The following is a 25,466-nucleotide window of genomic DNA, read 5'->3' as shown; positions in this document are numbered from 1 at the left end:
CTTGTTATGTTGAAGGACCCTGTTCAGTGTTATATTGTTATATACTACATTACTGTCACTGATGTAATCATGTATAAACAGAATTTTAATGTAGCTGGTGCAGTTGGAGAAAGAGTGAACTATTATACACACTGATGTAGTTTATTCTATCTACACCCTCAAACCTGGCTGAAGTGATCAACAACAACAACAACAAAAAGCTTCTCAGCAAAGGGTCCAACAGCTGAAAGAAAAAATGATGCAGCAGTAAAACAAAGGATGACCCGTTTACCTAACATCAATATTCAAGTTCTCATGAACTCCAGCCAGGACTGTCAGGAAAAGAGAATTACAACATTTAGCGATGAGGATCTCCTTCAGGTCTTGTGAATCTTTTATGGGGGTGCAGGGAAAAAAAGAAAAAGAAAAATGGAGCGGTTTCAGAAGAGAATCAATAATAAATCAAGCATGCATCTTTCGGTGGCTGCTGGAGAAACCCAATTTAACCCATCCATCATGTTCAAACCGATACTTTCTTTAACCTGTAAAGGAATATTGAAGGGATAGATCAGAGGGTGACGTACAGGAACACTGTCTTGATGAACTAATCTGGTCAAATGAAACATGCATGAGGTTTCATTTGTGCCACAAATGTGCATGTCTTTTCAGAATACTTTTTTCATCCTTTTAACACATTTCCTTGCTGTTGTAGATTGTTGTGACTTCATAAATTGCTTCTGTTTGATTTTGTCCCACTTCTGCCACCTGACCTGGCACATCACTGGTGTCATTTGCATTTGTCCATAGATTAAATTTAACAAAAAACAAACAAAAAAAAAAACCAGCATATCAATCCACATTAAAGAGCAAGTGAGGACATGAGACAGGTGCAACTGCCAGCTGTTATCATGACAACAACAGCATTTTAGCACAAAACACAATTGTTAAAGTCATTTTTTAAAAGCAAATATGACAGATATTTTCTGGTTCCAGCTTGTACGTTGTGAGATTTTCTTTGTCGTACGTGTTAGTAACTGTTGGTCAGAGAAACATGCAATTAGTAATTGTGACTGTGCTTTGGCAGGAACAGAACAGAGATGTAGCATCCAGTGATCAAGCTGTACCCGCATCAGTGCCTCATAAAATCCATGTGCCCCTGTGCGACACTAGAGAGCTCCCTCATACACTAAACACTCTGCAGGACTTTAAACTTTTCAAAGATCTGACCTGGTGCACTTGGTACGCCCCCCCCCCCCCCTCGGAGCCATCTTGCATGAATGAAATATCACAAAAGTTGTATGACCTTTTCAGGATGGGTGCGTGTGAGAAAAGTGTCAAGTTCAGCACAAGAAAGAGACAGACAGGGAAAGATGAACAGAGAGTGTGATTTGAAGGCATCCTTAGGATCCTCTAACTTGCTCCTTATTTGTGTGCAGTGACAGCAAAATGTCTGTGAATTCCTGCCAACGGCTTCAGGGGCAGAAGAAAGGATGGAGGGATAGATGGATGATTGTGTCTTTCCCTTTGATTTTTCCCTTCTTGATGTCTAAAAATCAAATTAAGGAAGAAAATTCCAAAATATTTAACCCAACTCGACTTTTTTTTGGCTGGGAAACTGTGTAGGGTCCTGCAGTCATTTAGTGCTGAGGTGAGCAAAGTGTGATCAGTGGATCAGAGTGATTAGAGGCCTGAACACAGGTTGTTTGATGCAGTCTCCTCTACTGCTTCTTTTTAATCAGGGAGTGGTTTCTTCAGCCTGCAGTCACTCACTGTGATCTTTCCCCTGCTGTGCCTCACTAAAAGTTCTCATCTTTGAATTAGTGGTTTATCCTCTACAACAGTATATCTCCTGCTTTGTACAAATTACACACAACATCTTTGATTCATTATGATTGAACTCTTCAGAAAAATAAATGATACCTTCAGTGTCTTTTATAACCAAAGAGGTGTCACTGTCTTTGTACAATTTGGATGTAAGCACTGAAATCTGTAGCCTGTTTGTATTGTGTGTGTGTTCCTCTGTGTGTGTTGTGACTTTCTCTGGGTGCCACTGATTTCACACAGCAGAAATTCATAGTCTTTCTAGTGAATTAATATATGATATTATTTGTTGGATTTCTCATAAATGTGTATGCTATGAAATGTTTAAGATGTCATACATCTATATAAGGCTGTATAGAAAGTATTCTCATGGTCTCAAAGACTACCACCAATATTCTGCTCTATTCTGTTGGTCGTTCTGTGGTCGCACCGCAGGGGGGCACGAACGTCTCTCTCTCTCCCTCTACAGACCGACCGACTGGCGTCAGCGGTTTCCCAGCAACAGCTCATCTCAATCATCCGCTGCTGAGCGCCGTCAAGCCGCGCACACACGCTCAGACTGAAACAGGAAGTCTGGCGGGTTTCTGCCCGGGAAATAAAAGCACACTGGGTCCAGGTGAGTTTCTCGCTGTCCAATCGCCAAGCGCGAACCGTGCCAACATCAGTGGGCGTGTCACGGTCTGCAGGTTGGAAAGTTCCGTTGTTCATTGCCCTCCGTGGGTGATTTTATCCTTAATTACAAAGGTTCCGCTCAAAACACGTGGAAACGCGGGGTAGTTCGTCAGATAGCACCAAGATCCCGAATGGAACCGGTCCCAGAACCAGAGACCATTATGTGTAAAAAGAGGGGTCACTGTATGCCTGTACACCTGGAGGCCTATCCTTGCGGACTAAAGGCCACTGTCTTCCAGTTTGCTGGTTTAGGATACACCGCCATGTTTGTGAACAAGGCTTTTTCAAGGTAGCACATCATACATGTAAATAAACCCGCTTTAAACATGTTAAGTTGAATTTTGTAACACTGGAGTAGGGGAGAATTACATTTTAAGCTCAAATGCGTGGTCAGAGAAGTTCGGGTTTAAACTAATCATAGCTACAAATCCTTTCAAAAAATTCGGTGCTAGTTTTTCTAAATCATTTTTGAAAGCGACAGAGAGGACGAATCTTTAGCCATCTCATGAATGGTGTTGTCAAAACTAATCTGCACTCCTCCCCTTTATTTTTCCGTATCGGCTATCTCTCGCTCCTGTTTTATTTTGAAAAATTGTAATGGGAAGTCGTATAATTTCCAGTGCTTCTGACTCTCTCAGGTCGGCTCAGCTGCAGCAGAACAGACGAGAAACCATGGAGCGCAACAAGACGCGTTGGAGAGACTCACCAAGCGGACGGGAAAAGTGCCAGTTTCTGATCTGTTTCTAAGTCACTTTTCGGCGGCAGTGGGCAGATTTCCGTTCACCAGCAGGTGGACACTGAGTTTTTCCAAGCGTGCGTAAATTGACTGGAGAGGTCTAGGAAAGAAGATAGTCTTGGAGTGACCGCCGGCTGCCCAAGAACGGGAGGAAAGGAGGAGTACAAAAGCGCCCGAAGGAGGAGACGAGTGCCCGGTGGATAGAAATGCTCTCTGCGTTACTTCCCCACACACATTTGAACATTTCACGCCGTTTCTGGAAAATGTCGCCGGTGTGCGCTGCGTAAAACCGCTGACTGCTTTCATGTCTCAAGCCATCAGAGAGAACAGTTACTTTCCTGTGAGGAAAGTGTGAGCGGAGCTGTGATTTCACAGAGAAGGAGGCACCGGGTAAAACTGAGAACGAGTCACTGAACAGTTAGGAACCATGGTGAAGTTTCATAACTCGGACCTATGGATAGCCTGGATGGTCATCTTCTGCATGGAGGGTAAGTTACCTGGCCCTCGGAAACTTGTGTAGCCATCCCAAACTGCAAGCACAATGCACCCTTTACATACTAATACTAATACTACTAATAATACTAATACTAATACTAATACTAATACTAATAATGATAATACTAATAGTAGTAGTAGTAGTAGTAGTAGTAAAGATAATAAGAATATGTTTTGGGGAAATATTTCAAAAGGATTACAGATTTTGAACCACGTGGACAAATCATTATTACAATACATCTGCATCAGTTTTACAAAAACAGATGTATCTGGAATTAAATTGTGCCACGGGCTCAACCTCTCCTCTCCAAGAGCGCGTGCCACAGCCATTTGATCTCCCCTCCTTAATACTGTATGTTTGGATCAGGCTGACAAATCCCCGGCATTTCCACAAAAAACTAAAGCACAGATTTAGGATGACTTTTCCCCAGCACTAGTCGCCATGTCATCTCTCCCAAAAGCACTTTTGATTGTGCTCGTCTTATCCATAATGCGCTCTGCCGTGCCTGTTATCGCTTTTGCGCGCCTTACACAACACAAGACCTTAAATTACTGTTTTTTTAAACCATGCAACCGCCACTGATACGCTTTAAAACGTGGCATAGGAGTGGGAGAGTCTGTGTTTTGAAATAGAAACGGAGCAGACGGTGGAGGGTTGCGCTGGTAATCCGCCCGATTAACGAGAAGCATGGTGACCAGGCAGCACAGGAGAGCAGGCAACCCCAAAGGAAAATCACTATATATTCCTATAATTTGTCTATGGGGAATTATACTGTATGTGTGTGTTCGTTGACCTTATCTCACTTCTTAATCCAGTGGTCTTATTTTTATTTTTAGCAATCCTACGATATTCCTATTGAGAGTGGCTGCAAGTTTAGTGAGTCTGATGTACTTCATGTTGTTTAATGTCATGTCCCTGAAATCCTGAAAATGACAGATAAAGTTTGTCTCTTACTTTTGTCTTATTTTGTTAAATAAGATGTTTCCTGTAGTTCAGAGAAAGCAGTTACAGAGCAAAATTCAAAACTTAAGAGATCATAACTAACACTGCAGAAATGATTAATGGTGCCTGTTAATAAATGAGCATCATTAGTAAATGTATTCATGCAAATATGATTTAGGCTAATGAATGAAGATGGTTCAAATGCATTAGGAGACTGTTGAATGGCTGGAAGTTGAAAATGAATGAGCTCCCTGAAATAATCTTCAACTTTGTTTCACATAATGTTCACGTCTTTGTCAGAAAAATAGCAGAGCAGAGCGGAAAAATGCTGGAAAACGCCAACCCAGTCCCCTTACGGCCTCATGTCAGGACACAAAGCATTCCCACTGAACCATGTCTGGCACACACACACACACACACACACACACACACACACACACACACACACACACACCAGCCTGACATGTCAATTTGGACAGAACAATTGTGTGAGATTGAATTTAGACCTGATTGCCCAGGTGTTTCACTCTGCTGCTCACTTGTTTAGCCGTATACCTCCACAGTGAGTGGATGTATAGTGTCTTGTCAGCTTCACTCAGCGTTACACACACTCATATGTACACAACATGATTTGATTTTCAGTCTGCCCCTTTTCTGATAAAATGGTTGGAAAGGAAAACGGTAGATTGTGGTCATTCCTTCTTTTCCTTCCAGAGTGATCACATGTCTATCCAGTTACTGCAACGAGTCAAGGTTGGAGTCTACAAATGACTTCACAATAAGAACAGACTGCTTGTATGAGCTCAGCAGCTCTATTAACAAGCCAACTTGTTCCGAAAGAAGCTGTATTCTCTTGACAGTTTCTCCTTCTCTCCTCTTGCGTCTTGGTGGGGAGCTGCCAGTGTTTCTATAAATACATTCTGATGCAGCAAAGTCAGTATTGATTGTGGGTTGCTTGTTTTGGCTCTGTGTACTGACCTCCACTTTTTACATGTCAGACATTGTCGCTAGATTGATCCGATCTGTTCATTATGTTAGCAGACACCGTATCATATGTGATTATTACACAATCAGGCCTGAATCGTTTCACAATCTTTCTAACAATATCTCTGACCTCTTTTTATAGGAAAAAAACTTTTTTTTTAGCTGTGATGTGATGTATTGTGATGTACAGTATGTGTACAGTATGTCTGTAGCAGTGGATGTGCAGTAAACAGTTAAAAAAGGTGAAAAGAGAAAAGTTTTGAAAGGCAGAAAGCTGTGACCAACTATGACAGGAGGAAGTAAAATTCATAAGTGACTTGGGCAGGCATCAGTCACGGCCAAGTTCATGGCAGGGCCCTTCGTACTCTCAGCATTAGTCAGAGGACATGTCATGTCCTCCTTCAGCCATCAACCCTCCCCAGTTACACATAAATATTGTATCTTTTCTTCTCGGTTAGAAATGGGCGTCTTCCAGCTACAAAGTGAAGGAAAGTAGGGTTTGTCAGATCCGCAGTGTGTGAAGTGTTGAAGTGAAGAAAGTTTCTAAAAGTTAGAGGAATAAACAGTAGAAGCTCTATGCTAATAATCGGATTGGTTCAGCTGGTGTCACAACAAATCCCCCTGGTGATACCAACACAGAGCTGCTCAGTCCATGTTACCCCGATTTTAACGATCCACCCAGAACAGCCCTCAAGGGTGTGGCAGGGACCGATCTGGAGGTCTAATCAATTCAGCAAATTAAATTCAAGCGGAGGTGGTGGCTCTGAACTTTTCAACTTCAGTTCACAGTTGTTTGTTTTGGTTGTTTGCATAATAGATCCTATAGAACATTTCAAATTTGCATTCAGTGAAATGTTCGGATTAGGCCCCCAGGCTTCCATCCCACTGTCTGTATATTTGAAATGAAGAGTCCAGTGAGGGACGGGGAGCGCTCGAGCATGGAAAAGGAAAGACAACGTGAAGTGTTTCTCAAGCTCATTGACATTCAGGGCATTCATGTCTGCATCAAAGCTGAACTTAGACCAGTTCCCTTCTGCACTTTCTCTGTGAGCTTGTTAACCTTTAAGGCTCTTCTGAAAGTCCCAGTATGAAATTACAGAGCAGAGCCTGCTTTGTTTGTTGTTTACATGGTCTCCTTGGTTAGATTTGCTTCTGTCATTCAAATCAATTCACCATTCAAATATGATTGATGCCACACAGTTGCACTGTGTTCACGGCAGCAGTAAGGACGGAGATTTACATATAACCATTATTTCAACATCTGTTCTCAATAACTACAATATATTATATTATATATTAGGACAGAAGGTCCAATAAAAACTGATCTGAAATCAACAAAACCATGTTTACTAGGATGTTTGTGTTGCCTCTTCAAAGCTGCTTTGTTTTATTCTGTTAGTTTTTTTTTTGCATGTAGTTGAAGATAACAAGGGATGAGAGGGACCTGAATGACAAGAACTCTGAAAAGAGAAAAATATGTTAAAGAGGTGCAGAGGGCTGCACAGCTCAGCAGGCCATTAAACATACATGGTTTTTGTAACCACAGGTGATCTTGCACAGTTTTTCTTAATGTAACGCTCCTAGAATCTAACGTAGAACATGCCTCTCTTCCTGCTAATGCAGAATGCACATGATAAAAAATCCAGTCTGTGTCAGTTTTATCTGATAAGTAGTGTTTTTTCCCCCTCCTCCTTCTGCCTGCTGCTAAAAAGGAGCAGCTGGAACAAGAGTGTTGGACAGATGGAACTTTCCACCTCGATTATTTTTCTCACTAAAAATAGCCTCTCAAAAAATTAAAAGACCTCTGGGACCGCTTGCAAAGTGCATGTGCGTGCGTATGCGTGTGTATGTTTGAGCGACAGAGGCGCAGAGAACTTCAGACGACAGGGTCCTCAGATGATGGCGGCGGCAGCCATCCTGGGAGTGTGAATGAATAAATGATGGGCAGATATTTGGAGGAGAGAGAGCGCAGCATCCTCCTGGTCCCACGGTCTCTTAAGCACACATTAAACTAGGCCCCAAAGAGTCCACAGGCGGCCCTGCTACACGGCACTTGGCCAAGCATCTGGGGCAAACATCTGATGTGGTCAGTTCACAGAGGTTTGGGGGTTTGGAGGTTTGGGGCTTTGAGATTTTGGGGTTGGTTGTACCTTTAATCAAAGTGGCAAATGAGGGAATCATGAGTGAATCATGAGCGTGTAGGGAACAGGGTGATGCTGTTGATGCAGAAATGTGATCAGTTGTGTTTTTAACTGCATTTGGGTTAGATGATTAAAAAGACTGTTGGGGAAGTAGGGTGTCACTTATCAAAACAGAAGCTCATTCAGAGTACGTATAATGTGGCAAACACTTTGCTTTCCAGTGTGAGTTCATTCACTTCGTTGCTGCTGCATCACTCTGTGCAGAGGAATTGTGTGAATGGAGCTTCTCAACTTTTATTTTATGACTTGACACGTAAGACAGTTAATCAAAATCTGTGTTGCAGTACGAGCAACAGTAACCAGGTTTATCTGAGCGTACTTGAGCCTCAAGATCATTCACAGGACAACTTCTCTGTGGATCAAGTCTGAAATTGATGTCACTGTTGTGAAAGCTGATGTTAGTTAAAAACCTGCAAAAGGAAAAATCTCCACAGTCTTACAATAGTGCTTTGTGTGCTTGGTAACAGGTGCAGAGAGGAAGATATAATTCAAAAAGCCCAAAAAATCCATGACAAGATGACAAAACATAAGTGAATCTACATATATAACATATCTCGGTTCCATAACATACTGTGACAGGTTGTACCATTCGGATGAGACGATCTCTTAGCTTGGCTTTCCTTTTAAGTGTGTGTGTGTGTGTGTGTGTGTGTGTGTTTGTGTGAAGAGCCCTGGGCTTATACATATTTAAAGCGGATGTCTTCCTCATGTCGTGGCACCCTGAAGATCCTCTCCTTGAAATGAGCAGTTTTGCTTTGCTGGCTCTTGAGGTTTGACAGGACCTTTGCTGACAGGGCTTGCACATCACATCAGTAACTCAGGAGATATTTGTCAAGAGCAGATGCAACATGAAGGTGGCCATTTAATAGAGTTTTGAAAAGTGTCATATGGTAAAAAAGCTTTTACAAAGTTTTTTGTAACTATCAATCTTTCAAGTTTTAGTTTGCAGTTTATCCATGTGGCAGATGTAAGCATTAAGCAAGCTTTTACTTACTGTCAGTGAATGTTCCAAAAGCTAAGCATGAACAAAGAGAGTGAAAAAGTCATCAGTGTGAATCAGCACTCTAAACTAGTCATAAATCAGGGTTCTCCACAGACAATGCTTTAACAGAATAATTACTGTTTCGCTGCAGACTCTATCACACGTTAAACCTGCTCTCAAACGGCAATCTGACTCTAAATCTGTGTAACAGTTTTTGAACAGAAATCATATTCAGCTAAAAAGGTTTATGTGCCAGCATCAAAATCCTACAGTTTGCATTTAAATCAAGCTCTTTCCTTAGTTGATCTGTGCTCGCAAGCCTGATACAAATAGTGCTGTTTTCTCTGTCTTTAAGGCAACTGCTCAAACATTAATGTTTGTAACAATCTATATTAATTGACTTATATTTCACCAAAGCCCACCTACACCATTCACTTCCCTGTCTGTGTGTGTGTGTGTGATGTATTGTAGCGCTCAATTGTGTCTACCAGAGGGTCGTTAAGTTGATCTCTGGTATTACCAGGAATAGTTGCTGTGTTTATCATTGTGAGCCTTTATGAGCTCAGATCAATGATGAGGGAAATGCTTCTGTGAACACATTATTCCCACAAGTGTGTGCTAACAGGGAGGGTGTGTGTGCTCGGGCCCTCGTATTCCCCTGGCAAATAAATTACAGTGGATCCCAGAGGATCAAGGTTTCCCCCGGACTGTAATGACCTCATCGGTTTCATCCACCAATCACGGATCTCCAGGTTTCCAGACAGTCAGATTGTCTTTTAGGTTCATTAAGCAGATTCAAGCTCTCCAGTGAGCTCACTGTTAAGATGAAAGAAAACTCACTTCAGTCTGTTCAGCTGTTCATTCGGGTGAATTTGTGAATAGTCTTTTGACTCAGTCAGTGAAGCTTTAAGGAAATTAATTGAAAATGGGCATTTAAAAAAAAAAAAAAAAGAACAGGGGTGTTAACAATGAATAAAACAACATATAGCTAGACCACATAGCAGGAATACAGCATGTTATTGAGGCATATTCCATGATCAGATCAGACCTCCAATCAGAATCCTCGACCACTAACCTGTAGGTGCCTCCCAAAAATAACAATTTAGGCCTGTTTCTAGTTTTGTAACTAATTTGTTTCATATTTTATTTGTCATTGTACTGAAAAACCGTTATGGGAGGGTGCTGATGAGATGAGAGAGGCTGCTGAACTGAATGAGCTGTCTGGAGGTGAGCTCCAGTCATTTAGAATTGCTGATCAGACACCAAATCAACACTCAATACCTGTGCACCTTAAAAACAAACAAACATGAAAGCAACCCATGAGCCACTGTAAATAAAAGATACCCTGCTGATGTCCTGAACAATCACGTTAGAGGTATTACTGACAGCAGATAAATTCAGTCGCACTGACCAGGCCAGAGCTGCACACATGCATTTAAAATGACAGATGACGGGACATTAGATTTTAATTAGACTTTAAGACCTTCTTTTGTCATCCATTGTAGCATTAGCAAATATTAATGGTTATTTTTCAAGACAACCCTTAAACCTTTGGACGAAGCTAAGCCATACCACAGCTCCTCTGTGATTCAGACGCTGGTTTCACAGCCAAATATGGCTGAAGATCCCAGTCAAAGATTAAAATAAAGCAGTAGTAAATTAAATTAATTAGACAGAAATTGATAATGTAAAAGTAGCTGTTTTAAATAGCAAATTAAGAAATTAGAGGGAGTAAATAAAGTAACAGACAGAGAACTGAAGTCATGCTCATTTCAGTGTCAGAATATCATTGGCTTATTGACACATTATCTGTTCAGCTACCAGCTGACTAGTAACATCCAGTCACATTCATATAGGGGTTGTTGGTGGCCTCTGTAAACTCTCAGCTCTCACTATTACTTGATTCTCTGATACCAACACTGAGTGCTGCTGCTGCTGCTTCTCCACCTCAGCCTCCTCCTGAACCTCTGGCTTGGTTTGCTTGGCTTGCTAAGCTCTATTAATGTCCTGGATATTTACTTCTATCTGAAGCTGTATTGTTAGGTGTTTTGGGGATTTGTTGTCTCGGCAGAATCCTTGTTGCTGCTCAGATTTTTGAGAGCTCCCATAAAGACCAGAATATTTTTTTGGATAACCATAAACGGTCACTTCTTTGATCTAAGTATAAAATGAGGAGTGCATATTGACAGCACACTGAGGGAATGACTTGAGCTAATTAATTTATCAGACTTTTACGCCATGGCCCCAGACACAGGTTGTAAGTTACATTTCTCAGCTGAGCAGATGTCACAGCACTGTAGCGTTTAGCACAATTCAGAAACAAAAGCACAAGACTGTTCCTTCAGGGCAAGCAAGCAGTCTATTCCCAGTGCGCTATGATAGACAGCTACATGAAACATTGTAGTCGGAGCTGCATTCACAGCAGGCCTAGAGGAAGGATGCCGATTGAGCTGTGGGTGGTTTTAGGTCACTTTCCTGACACGAGTCCTGAAGCAAGGACTATATGTATTTTCAGCTGCAGTCCCTGGAGTACTGTGGCCTTGCATCACTAATTTGAAATTGATTGTTAATTGATCCACATAACGACTAAATGACCTTACAGGACTTGATGAACCCAGTGGCTGAGCCTGCTTGTGTCACACTGAGAGATAATGCAGATCCTGTGACCTGCTTTGAGTACATGGTGGCCCATTGAGTTGTCTTGACCAGATAATTACGCAGGCTCTAAAAATACACTGTGGATAATTTCATATTCTAGAGGAATGTAATTTAGTAAATTGCTCACTGTTGCACACGATGGGTTATGTGTGCTCTTCTGTAATGGCTACCTCCACTTTTAGGTGCTTGGATGAGAGCACCTACAGAAATTGCTTCTCTCCTTTATGGCTTCAAAAAGAATGGAAACTGAATGCACTGCCTTTCCTTTGTGTTTGTGGAAATGTCCTTAATCATCTTTTTGTCCCTCTGATAGCAGCATGTTAGTTTATTGGAGTCCTTTGCCATTTTTTCTTTCAGGATGAATTAATTCCTGCTTCCTTGGAAACAATATGGTCAGGGTGAGCAGATGAACAGAACTTGAAACCCTTCTGCCTGCTGTCCTCACAATCACATGTGTTGCTGCTAATGGAGTGAAAATGCAGAATATGGCTAAAAGAAAGAGAATAGAGGGGAACAAAGTGAAAAAGCGGACAGATTCTCCTGCATTAAATATGCCCAGGGCTTTTCACGGCCATAGGTAATTCATAAACTGGCTGTTGGGTAAAACACTGCTTATTTGTGCTTTTCTCTCTTTTCTCTATATCTCTGCTCTCAAAACCATATTAACCTCGTAATCAATGTCACTGAAACATGAGCATTCACATGATCAGGCAGGTTTTACACAAACCTATAGGGTTACAAAAAGGGAAGAGAAAATAAAGGAGAATGATGAAATTATTATGAACAATGAAATTATCACCCAAACTATCAGCTGTAAATGGCCCAAAATACGGCATTTAAAATAACCTGCCAGGGAAGTGCACTTGCATTTACAGTTACTTACAGTGTCATCATAATCAATAGGAATGATGGTCAAAACTGAAAAGTTGAATTATGAACTATGAAATCTGAAAGTTTTCTTTACAAGTCAAATGACTGGACAATAACATCACTAACTGTAGTTGTGGATGTACAGTACATGTGCAGCTGACCCCTCAGAGCCTCTAGCTGTATAAACCACTACAGTGTTATTGTCTGCTTAGTAAGGACACCAAAATGAGACATCCCTGCAGGAGTGGAAGGCGATCTCGGGGTGTGACACACTTTGGCTCTCAGTAAATGTGTGTTAACTGCCTGAATCGCTCCCCGTAGGAAAGGTTGTGCAGCAGCTCTATGTACTTTCATTATTAGTCCCTCTTTTGTATGGCACCCTAGAGTCTCTCTCTCGCACTCATGTTATTCTGTTTTATCTTGCTCAGGTGTCTTTCTCTCAAAATACAGGTCTAACTCCAGATTCTCTCTTTATCATGACCTATATCCCTCTACTCTGCGTTTCTCCTTATCCTGCTTGTACCCTTGTATTTGCCTCTGCTTTTTTGATTCCCTTTGCATCACTTGGTTGTCCAATTTCACTCTCGTTTACTGTCTTTCTTTTCCACTCTCTAAGTTATTCTATACCTCTCTTTCACATACTCCAAATTTCTCTCTCTCTGCCTCTATTTCTCTCTCCTCCCACACACTCTGCCAACACACAAATGACTTTCCAGGGATGAGGATGAGACTGAAAAGTGGTCCCTGGTTGTTCTGTCCTTGCAGACAACGAATGAGCATGTCAAATCTGATGCATGTGAACAGCCAGAAAGAATGGCGCATTAAGGCACACAGTGAGAGAGAGGGAGAGAGAGAGAAAGAGAGAAAGAGAGAAAGAGAGAAGCAAGCACGGGAGATCCCATCTGTGCATTGTTACAGCAGACTTCACCTTAACATTGTCGCTGTTGTATCCAATAGAACAGGAGGGGGCACAGGTGGGACTTTGACAAACTGGGGAATGCACACTTACACACTTCATGCATAGACATACACACACACATTCAGATGCATTTGAAAATTCATTTCACAGATATATCTCTGCAAGACATAAGTGCCTACACAGACATGTAGAAAAACAGTTGCATATTTGTGTGAACATGTTATACACACACACACACACACACACACACACACACACACACACACAAACACCTGAGGCCTAAGATAACTTCATACAGAATTTCTCACTGATTCTGTTATTACAAAGTGTTGGTCTTTGCTTTTTTTGTATTTGAGTTGCTTGGTCTTAACACTGTATTGCAACCTCTTTGGGAGTATTCAGTGGTTGGTGAGCAATGTCAGTTTGTTGTCAGGGAGCTATAGGTTGAATTACTACTGGTCATTAGGTGACCCACCTCTATAATTTCATATCGCATTCTAGGCATGTTGGCATGTTTTTTCTGCTACAGCACACCTATCAGTGAATCCTGGTCTTGAGGGTTTTATTACGTGTGGAGGAGGTAACTGTTTTTTTTAATGGCAAAATGTGATTTCAGCTGGACTGGAAAGTCTGACTCAAAGAATTTTATCCATTTGTCTCCTTTTTGGGTGTTTTTCTTGTGTGATGACCCTTTGGTCACTAAAACTGGTTGAGAGAAAACTCTTAGCTTAAATGCTTGAATATAAAAGAAAAGATGAGCAGTGCTTTCCCACATTCTGAGACCTGCTTCTTGTGGCGACCACGTAGGCGGTGTTAGTCTAACAACAATATGAGGGGCATGGATATCAGGGGGCACCATATGCTGCTGTGCCCCTTCAACCCTTAATCCATGCCTCTACTGTCTTATCTGGTTGCCCTCCCTGACAGCCTGGAGACTGGTGGTGGGGGCAGGGAAAACAGTACTCTGCAGAGTGCTTTTGTGTTTGTAATGTGCTCAGTATGCAAATCCATTCGGTCCCAGATAGTTTGCCAGAATATGAGAGGCCAAATTCACCATCACGCACTCAGACACACATGTAAAGGCATGGGCATACTTACCAACCCACACAAACTGACATGCACACACAAAGATCACCCCATCCTCCCACATGCACTAATATCACAAGGATATTGCACAGACTTAACTGATAATGCCAGATAGTAGTATTGTCACAGACCCTACTGACTGTGTGTGTGTGTGTGTGTGTGTGAGAGAGAGAGAGAGACTATGTGTATGTGGATGTGTGTTCATGCCCTATTTGTCCACTATCCTACAAAAAGCCCTTTAAGTAGATCCCAGCTATTGGAGGAGCTTTAAATAAGTGTAACACAATCATGGAATGTTTGTCCGTGCACGTTTGTCCCACATGACACTGGCTGTGGGAAGGGTCGGGGGTAGAAATGCTGTATTCAGGAAACATGACAGCCTCAGAGAAATACTGACACTAACTTTCATAACACCCTGATAGATAAGGTAACTAGTTCTGTATAAGAAATATCCACTTTAAGCAAAACCCAGCTCATCCAGAATGCTTACAGAGTGCTAATGAGCATACATACAAAGTGACAATGACTGGACAGACTGGTGAGTGTCTAATACCACTAATACAGCTGTTATACAACTACTTAAGACCACTTTGCAACACTGAGTCGTCACCTCTTTTTCACAATGTTTTTGTCGCCTCAAGGCTAATGCTGTATCTCATGAAATGTTATGTGTCCACTGTCAAATTTGCTCTGAGAGGTGCAGCCCTCTCCCTTTGCCTATATACAGAAATGACTGTACTTGGCATTGCAGGCTACCTTGCAAACATGTTACAAATACCTCAAGAAAAAAGATGAGCTGTGGATGAGATGAAACTGGTGATAACCGTCTTGCTAAAAAGAAAAGAGATGGCTGTCTAAACCAAGTGCAACAAAATACAGGGCTGAAGGAGAGCACTCAGACAAAACCTTATTGTTCTTATGTACAAATATCTCTAACATCATTGTGGCATTATCAATGGCTAAATAAACATGAATTGTCTTTTTCAAGGAATGGTTTTGGTGTAATAGTTTATTGCATAGTGTTTTGATTGCACACAGTCTGGCTTTAACTGTATTATCAAACAAACATTTTAATGACTCTGCTTAGCATTAGCATAGTGAAATGCCTCTCAGAAGGTGAATTTAGAAAATGCCAGATTTCTCTTTGTTTTTGCTTTTTTATTCACAATCTCTTATCACTAAATGGACCTGCATCCACTTGTGTCCTCAGCCCTATGTAATTTGGGACTCAAAGTTTATTAGTATCCAAATGAACACTTGATTTGGTGTATTCACATGAAACTTCCTTGTCCTTTTTTGGAACCATTGCCTTTCCTCACCCTGCTGTATTTTATGATTAACAAATTCAACTTCCCGTATTGCTTTTTTGTGATTGACTGTTACTTGCTCACTCGCCTCCTCTGATGAGCAGTGGCTGCTGAGCTGTACGCAGCTTGCTAAGAGGTGATTTGTGAATATGGAACAATGTGTAAACTATTGAGCCAAGGCCCAAATCATCTGCTAAAACGGGCTTTTCTACAGATTACGTCTGTCATTTGGTCTGTGACCCTGGCTTATAGATTATAGATAGCTTTGGTCTTATTTGATCAGTTCAGTGACACAGGAGCAAAACCTTGCGTGCAAATGCACATACATATGCATAGAGAGGCTGGACATAGACACAGGCAAGCCATGTGCGTCCATGAGGAGATGACCACTGTGTTGTTTAAAAAACTCCTGAATGTATGTCTCAGCAGTGTTACTCTTAAAAGGTTTGTTTCAGAGCAGAGAAAGTGCCATGTCTTTTCAGTGATATTTAAGTTAAGGTAAAGACAAGTTTATTTGCATCCATTGCTAGGTAAAACCACTGCATAGTGTCTGGACAAGCAGAGACACAAACACACACTTGAAGCAGACACGTTCAACTCACAGATATCAGACAAGAAATGAACGTAATGATGCAGCAACAAAAAGGCAGCCCAGGAGCTCTGGAAGCTGGTTTCTGAGTTAATACACTTTAAGTTAAAGTAAAAGAACAGAGTGTGACTTTCCCAAGATAACGGATTGGATTTGTAGATTTCCACAGGTTTATCTCCCAGAGGGGATGGCTGTTCTGAAGATATGTAGCTTGGTGGGTAATGCTCTGCTGCCTGCTAATTTCTTCTTGATTGTTGGTGACAGTCTGCCAGCCAGCAGCCTGTGATCAGGAGGCGTGACCGGGTACATAAGGGATGGTGAGATCAGATAAATATGATTGTTTGAGCTTATTTATTATTTATATGCTTGCAGTAGCTATTTGAAATCAGATTTGGTTTGATCTGGGAGCCAGTGAACGGAGGTCAGAAGGTTTGCAGTGTTCAGATTTTCTGATTTGATTTAATGTTCTTGATGTTGCACTTTTGAATGTATGATGCTTTTTAATACCGGTGATTGGTAGCCTGGACACTATGACATGGAAGTACATGAATGTTGATGGAACTTCATCAATTAAATCTAGCAGAGGATGCAATTTTTTGACATTGAATGAAATATTAAATTTGCAATTGTTCGACAAGCAGTTTGACACAAAGGACAAATCGAAAATTTTGGTTTGATTTTAAATTGATTTCTTAAGTAAAATAAAGTGTGTGTGATGTGCCGGTGAAAATTAACTCACACAAAATTTGTTTATTGTAACAGCTGCCATATATATAAACATGCATGTACACACACACACACACGTGCATGCACATACACATATGCAAAGATGTACACATCCACACAATGTCAAACAATCCAATTAGCTACCATCTAGTCAATTGGGGTAATTAACCAGAGACTATTAAGTCATTTTCTCCCTGTGCACTATCACAACTGTAATTATGGCAAAGCAACAATGATGTTTAATTACAGTTCATTTTTATTGCTCTGTAGTGATGTGAAGTCAGTAAAGATGGAAGAAGAGTCGCTGAGATGATAGAGAATTGCTCTACATAATATTGATATAGATAGAAACCACAGGGTGGAGAAAAGAGGAGAGAGCAGGGCAGAAAGTATCCTCACAGGGACCCGAGAGTCGCAGTCTATATCTTCATAAACATATCTCATAATCAATGGCAGAATATCAAGTGATCCATCTTCTCTGGCCTGTAAACGGTTGACATATTCCCTTTATTAAAGCTGTGAGATGTAACGCAGGGTTTTAACGATGACATGAGATGATCAATCACTCCATTGTACTCTGCTGGAGGGTGCTTTATTAACACGGGGCATTGTCCCGTTCCAGAACGATTTCTCCATGTTTAAGGGATGATTTCCCCACTGGAATTTGGGACTGCGATGACCAGAGTTGAATGTGTGGCTCTTCCTCTTTTGTGCATTGTAATTAAGCAGAAAAGGCTGCGTAATGCTTTGGATGGGGAGTGAGATGGAGAGAGATAGAAACAGGGAGAGATGTGTCTTGTCTTTATTACTGCACCACTGGGTGATGAGAGAGTCGTGGAGATGTGTATTTCAGCACAATAGAAAAAAAATGCTCTTTGTTAAAATGAGGATAGTTTAGAATAAGCGGGCCCGCTGAGACAGCCATCAGTGTGCCTGCACAGCCGTATGAGACACTTTTCACCATTGTTATAATAAAACACTGCTTAGATAAAAGCTCATGAATACAGGTTGCATGGCAGAGCTGAAGCAGCCACTCTGTAACGGATTACACCACTGCCACGCACAGCGGGGAGAGAAAAAAAAGACTGCAGTTTTAATTAATCCTTGTTTAAATTAGGATGAAAAATTAATACTGCGAATTGGCCGTGCAGATGAGATGAGGCGTATATGATACAGTGTTTCATAGGGAGTTATCAAAGCATCACAGATGCTGAGAGGATGGGGGTGGCAGGCTTTAACAGCGAAACTCTTAAGGAACGTGAGTGGGAGAATAACTGGAGACCAGTTGACTGTAGATTGAGAGAGGTGAGAGTGCAGCAGAGAGAGCAAATCAGCCTCACAGGCAGATTTCACACCTGGTTTAACAGTTAGTCCGAGGCTGAGGGAAATGAGGGAGAAGATGCGGGACCCTGGGTGGGTGAAAAGGGCAGGAGAGTGTGAGTAGACTGGGCCTGGTCTTCAAACTGCAACCATATCTTCTCAAAGTTCTTTTTAAATACAACCAATTTGTTCTGCCCGTTATGTTTTGAGGGAAATGTAATAGCTCACAGTAGTATGTTAGGTGGATTTTTTTTTCCAGGGGATAAAGTGAGACATTCTGTGTGGAACTTGTGAGCAGGTGGTCTGTGTGGATGGTGGGTATACAAAATGCAGGACTTTGTCACTGGAGACCATGTTTTGAGTCCCATCTCTGGTTACCTTTATGCAGCAAAAGCACTTTTGGATGAGTTTAAGGAAAGAGGGAAACCTAACCAAGTGTTTTAGTGCCAAAACCTTAACTTTACTCATAGCATTGTCACATTATATAATAGATTTATTTAGATAAATGACACTCATTTAGATAAATAAATGACAGATAAATTCATCTGAGGGACTTGCCCTTATGTTGATGATTTTGGTCAGCAGTATATTTTCTTTAAAATGTATTTGCTGTTGCACGTTAGTAGTACATAAGCATAATTTCAAGGGGACAGGGTTGCAAGCTTCGACTTGAGAAAAAATAAAGGAAAAAAAAAATAACTGGGACCAAACTAGAGTGAGCAGAGTACAGAAGGAAAACCCAGAGGAGATTGAAGAAGAGAAAAGCAAAGGCCTAAAAGTTTAGCTGAGTAGAAACAGGGCTGATATGATGACCTCACACACCTTTAGTTATCTATTTAATTTGTACATAAATTAATTTTGTCTCTGCTGCTTTATTGCCTCTCCTCTCCTCTCCTCTTCTCTTCTCTCCTCTCCTCTCCTCCCTTCAGCTCAACATCTGGAGCTTGTCATAGCCTACATTCCCCTCACTTAAACCATTTAACACTTGTTTGCTTCGTGCCATCCCTCAATCTTCCGCTTTCTGTTCAGAGGGCAGAGGGCTCTCGACAACCCAAATGCTTGATTTCCCCTCTTTTCATTTCCTTTCTTTCCATCCAGCATAGGGAGCTTTGAATGAAAATGAAAAAAAACAAAAAACACTTTATTTTTACAGTTCATTTGCACTGCATTTTCTCTCCCTAGCCTGGTGGAGACTCAGGTGGGCAGGAGTATTAATAGCTTCCCTCGTTTGTGACGTCAGCTGAAATCACACATGTGCCTCTTAACGCTCAGATGGTGTTTTATGTTAGTTAGACACATCACTCTCAGCAGTTATATAGTCAGTGCTGTAAAGCCCTTGTCAGTCAAAAACAGAAAAGAAAATCTCATTTTTCTTTCCTTTCTGCCTCTTAGCCACAACAATGTCTTCATTTTCATGCCCTCTCTGTCTTTCTATCTTCTTGTTGTATATCCTCTATCTGTTGCTAACCTGCTCTCTGCCTCCTCTGTTTTCTCCCCATCACTCTTTCTCTTCTCCAAGTCATCCTGCTCTGTAATGTGATTGTTAAACAGTATTTTATTCCCCTTCTTTTCTCTATTTCTCTGCATGTGTCCATGTGACTAATCTCTCTCTCTCTCTCTCTGCCCCTCTCTCTCGCTTCTTTGAAAAAGGCCTGTATACTCTGTCTGCAATCTTTGTGGGGTCCCTAAATGCTAAATGCCAGTCTGTCTCTGCCAGGCGCCCGCTTAGTGCCGGTCTCCCTGGTGATGAGACCAGCGATCAGGCCGTTCTGCACCAGACACTGAGGGGTTTGTGATTGTGAGTGAGCGTGCATGTTGGTGTGACTACGTGTGTGTGTGTGTGTGTTTGTGTGAGCGTACAGTAGATTTGTGTGTGTGTGTGTGTGTTTTCCCCACTATCTGTGCAAAGATGTGTACTGTATGTAAGGGAGAGAAAGCAGGGCAGTACGAAGAACATGTATTCACTGGCTCATTATCATGTGAATGCATTATGTTTCCTGTCAACACGGCTCTGCCAAACAAGGGGCTCCCTGTTCTGTCTGCCAGGGCTTGAGCGCTACCGCGGCCAGGCCCCAACGTGGTGCGGTTCTGCGCTGGCACAATTCACCAGGAGTTTAGCTCCACAGACACTGCTGTTGGCCTGATCCCGATTCAGTCCATCTGTACTGGCATCTCAGTGGCCGACGAGGAATTAGTCTGCGGGAATGAGATGGGAAGACTCCATTCAAAAACACTTCATGGCTGATGTATGGGCTTGTTACAGACTGAATCCTCCTGATTTATATGTATTATAGATAGTATTATGATGTAAAATGCACAATAGCTTTCTAATGTGTGTTTATATGTGCACGTGTATGTATCCATTCACCATATCTCTTTTTTGATGTACTTATACTTGATCAGCTTTCACCATCTTTCAATGGTGCATTATCCTTTTCTTTATGTCATTGTTAAATGTCAGCCATTTAATCAAGCGCACAAAGGCAACAGGGCTTGGAAAACAAACAAAGACTTTTTTCTTCTGAATATATTCAAGGAATGATAAGATGATAATGACCAAGTTTCAGTAAATACTCAAATAAGATCAGAGCATTGAGCAGGTGACAGGCCATAAAGCTTCCCAGCATCACTCTTACACCCAAGGCTGACAAGAGAGAAGTGAACAACGGTTTTCACTCTCTGCTGCTCTGTCTTTTTCATGAGGTCTCTGCGGTCAGTGACCGAGCTTCGTTCAGCTCTGGCCTTGGCAGCGTTTGTCAGCAGGTTGGCAGGTGACTGAGCTCACCGTCTGTGGCAGGCAAACATGATGTCTATCATGTCTGTGTGCCTGTGTGTGTGTGTGTGTGTGTGTGTGTGTGTGTGTGTGTGTGTGTGTGTGTGTGTGCCAAGAGGTAGAAGGAGCCCAGTGTACATGGGGGTCCTTAGTTCTAAACATTGTCAAGATATAAACATTGTCGCTGTGCTGTAACGCTCTTCAGCAAAGAATTTATGACTTAATTGTCCCCATAAAGGAATCCATCCATCTTGTGTCAGATGTTGATCAGATGTTACCATGATGCTCACTAATAAACCATTTAAATCTGCTTTCCCTAATCAAATCCCAAGATGATTTAACAATCAATAGGATTATTCTCCCTAAAATCAAACCTGTGCTCCGGGGTGAACCACCAAGCAAATGGCCTTTGCCATAATCATCATCGGCCCAATAATACTCTACAACAGTCTCCCTACATCGGAGCTGGGTCTCTAGCTGCTGTTGGGGTATTGATTGGTCCGACAGAGACTAATTCTTTGATACACAGGCGTAGAGTTAGAGGTCAGCCCTGTGGTCTGAGCTCTCACATCTCACTGGGACCAATTTAAAGGCTTGGATAGCTGAGGGTGCTAACAGCACGGCTCCCTGTACTCATGCAAACCTGTAAAGCTGTATGTGCTGCGTTTCAGTGTGTGTTAGGGCATACACAGTATATGTGTATATATGAGTGTGTGTGTGTGGGAAGAGGTTTTATATGCATGTGGGTTCATGCATGTGTATCCTGTGCTCCAAAGAGCTTGAGCAAGCAACACTGAGATGCTTTGACTTGCATCTGTGAGAGACTGCATGCAGCTCAAACACTTATTATGTATAAATGGGTAGTTGAATAACACCTATGAAGTCTGTGTGAATGAGCATATTCCAGACACATGCAGTTACCCAGAAAATGGCTCTGCTGTGGGATAAGGCCTCATGTATTATGAAGACCATCAGTGACTGTCTGTGGTTTGAACTCAGGTGGAGGTGAACTGAATGTATGAAGCTGACGTTTAAGGGCTAATGCCCTCTAGGAATTGCAAGCACAAATCATAAGAAATAAAACACAAAAATAACTTGGAGCCAGGTGTTTTAATTCATTTTTTAATATTTGTTTAAAATCTAGGATATCTCAGTTGAGATCCAGAATATCTTTGGCTGCTGGATGCTGTTTGTTATTATGTAAATTAAGGATGTATATGCAATGAACACATTGTTCAGGTTCTGCTACACATTAGACTAGAAATGTTTCCAGTTTCAGAGTACTATCAAGTGTTTTCTTTCTTGGAGACTTTGCTTGCGAATGGAATAACACTAAATCATGTGAGACACTCCAGAAACAGTCTGAACACCTTATTTTGGTTTCTGACATTTAATAGAGGCCTGATTGAGAGAGAACATCAAAATAATCTGGCTACCTCCTCTTCCAGATTGACTGTTAAATGACCTTATGATAAAAGCATATGTGAATCCACTAAGTTGGCTCCAGCAGTCTCATGCTCCAACATATCTGTGCCAGACTGAGCCACTCTAACGGCTCCTATTTCCTTCACACTTACTGCAATTAAAACATGACTTGTGATTAAAGGACAGCAGTCTGCTTGGTGATATGTACTCTATGTGTGTGTGTGTGTGTGTGTTTAATAGAGAAAGAGGGAAACAGACAATGTGTGAGTGTGAGTTGAGCAATGTTGGCAAGTGTTTCTGTAGCATGTCTTTATTATCTTGGCCTGTTATCTTTATTTTACTGTGCATTTGTATGTGTGTATGTGTGACTTTGTGTGTATGTTTCTTTATTAGCTTGGCTTATTGGACATCTGCGCCAAGAGTTCTCAGTTCACACACTGGGTTAATTGACCTCTGGAGACGTTTCTCTCCTCAGTGATAATGAATGTCTGGATTATATGATTATTCTGCATTTGCTTTAGATGTGAGATTTGTAAGGGCTTTGAGTTCTGAGGTGGCTCATTATTTTTTAAATGAGATATTTGAACGTACCAATTCTCCCATTTTAAATGTTTCTTTGATGCCTGAGTCAGACACATATTACAAAGGTGAAACACGACATGAAATTAAGATTTGAAGCGTGGTGATAGAGATGATTTTAGGGTTTACTTTTAAGGGTGATTTTTGCGACCCAAAATATTGAATGAATTATTACTATGGCAGCAATGACACTTTTAAAATGACCAAACTATATCAAATTAAAACTAAAAATTAAAGTAAAGATGCCATAGTTGGCAGAAATAGATACTCAATAATCTTCAGGTAATAATTTCCCCCTAAAATGGATATGCAGTGTTTTGGAACAGAAGGCTTCATTTGTTTTATTCACGTGTAAATACATTTTTCATAAGCAATATTAAAAGGTCTGATCATCAATGATTAATAGTCTTTGTGCTGTAATGTAGGTTAGGGCCCAGGAGGCTAGTGAGCTGGAACGTAAAACAAACAAATCATTCTCCATAAAGGAAAACATCTTTTAACACCCTCTTCACTGCAGCCTGCATTGTAATGACCTGTATTCCCAATAACAAAGGCAGCTGATGATGAAAAATGATCAATGTGATGAAGTCATGCAGGGTTTTTGTTACTTTTGTCTGAGGTGCTCTCAAGGACAGTGTGTGTTTTTTAATCCTAAATGTGCATACACACCAGTGAACACACAGGCTCACTCAGAGGCATTTGCACCTACACAATCAAAGAAAAAAACAAAACAAAAACTAATGATGCCTTTTCTGAAACAAACAACTTGATTAAGACTCAGGAGGGGAGAGAATCAGGTGTGAACACCGTGAGTCATGAAATCATGTGTGAACGTATGCCAAGGATGTGTTTTTAAAGATGCAGTTTGCATGATTTTAAGTAGCGCTTCACCTCCTCCGGGAAAATGTTTGGGCATGTTATCACCAACATCGCTGCTCACTACCTGGTGATCATCTTCTGGCTGAGCACACTAGCATGAGAGCTGAGCGTAGGTAGGTTTGCCTCTGGGAGTCACATCCCAGCTTCATTTTCCTTGAAGCTGCATTTCTTCACCATCCACTGAGCAGTTCTCGTACTTGAGTTATTGTTCTTTTCACTAAGATCTGAGTGAGGCACCAGACAAACAAAATAAACTTCTGACTGTATAAAAATGATTTTAATAATAATTGGATATAATGCTTTAGATTACTACGAGCAAATCTTTACCTCTACACCATTGCAGGGCCCAGACTTTCATTCACTGAGGCAATTTAGAGATATTTCTCTCTTAACAGCACATATTTATATATTTAGCAATAAAATCCTCAAGCCCTTGTTTTCACTGCTCAAATAGTGTATCCTCAGGAATGCAGGCAAAATTAAAGGTGCCCCACAGTGATTTGTTTTATTGGTGTGAGTGTGCACTTAGAAGAAGAATAAAGAGCAGGGTGAATCCACATTATTATGCTGTGGAGAAAAAGCAAGAGCTGGGAGTTACTATTAAAGTAAGAATGAAAATTATGAATAGAATGATATGTTTTAAGATCAGACTCAACACAGAATTTGTGCATATATATTCATGACCTTTCAGTCTCTACCAGATGCATGACGTGGGAGAATTATAGTAATTTTGTATTATTTTTTGAAGAGGAACGGTGTGTGGGACAGCAGCATATGTCTTCCTTACTTCCAGGAGTGATGTGCTTAAAGGTACTATGTGCAAGTTTTGCTATTTCTTCAGAGCTTTTTTCACTTATAACAGCTGCCTGGGTTACAAGAGTGCCCCAAACACCAATATACAAAAACAATGAGCTGGCAGATGCTTAAATGTGCTGTAGAGTTAAAGGGGAACTGTAGAGCCAGATGATAAGTTTGCCGCCATCAGCAACCCCTTTCATTTTATCCATTGTTAATATGAAAATTTTGATTATAGCAGCTTTAAACAGCCAGGTACATCCACTGTTAAAGTTACTTTTTGTACAGTCTTGAATTAGGTTCCATCTCCTTTGAGTTCTGAGCATTTATTCTTAGTTTCTCACTTTCCAGCTTTAAGATTTATACATCTTTCCATTTATTCCCACGGTTGCCTCTCAGAGTCCGAAGGAAGCTGCCAAGGATCTGCAAACGAGCAATTACTACACGGGTAAACACAGAGGCAGATGTTTGAACCAAGAACAAAGAGACATAGATTAACACCAACAGTGATGTCAGACAGAGAGAAAAAGGCCAAGACAGTGCACGAGAGAGAATTATAGAGAGATTTGTGATACGTGCCCGTCAATGGGCTTTTACCATTTTTTGCTGGTCGTGAGAGAGGGGGGCTACAGCTGGGGGTTGCTTGGTCTCCATGGAAACTGACATTCCCTTGAAGGTACTTGGCAGCCACTGCCAATTGTTGAGCTTGGGTAATGGTTTGAAATTC

The 25,466-nt window shown here is 41.2% G+C and overlaps 1 protein-coding gene across 1 annotated transcript in view; it reads left to right on the top strand.

Moving 5' to 3' along the window:
* The first annotated feature begins 3,111 nt into the window (after nt 1-3,111).
* LOC108898818 (immunoglobulin superfamily member 11-like) overlaps nt 3,112-25,466 on the top strand; it is an 89,554-nt gene continuing 67,199 nt past the window's right edge. Inside the window, 1 exon segment of the mRNA XM_018698886.2 lies at nt 3,112-3,696. Within this exon segment, the coding sequence (XP_018554402.1) occupies nt 3,636-3,696 (61 nt within the window). The 5' untranslated portion in view covers nt 3,112-3,635.

This window comes from Lates calcarifer, linkage group LG21, assembly GCF_001640805.2.
Source record: "Lates calcarifer isolate ASB-BC8 linkage group LG21, TLL_Latcal_v3, whole genome shotgun sequence".
Classification (NCBI taxonomy): domain Eukaryota; kingdom Metazoa; phylum Chordata; class Actinopteri; family Centropomidae; genus Lates; species Lates calcarifer.
Note: the sequence above shows the minus strand (reverse complement) of the source record. Positions and strands in the feature narration are given on the sequence as shown.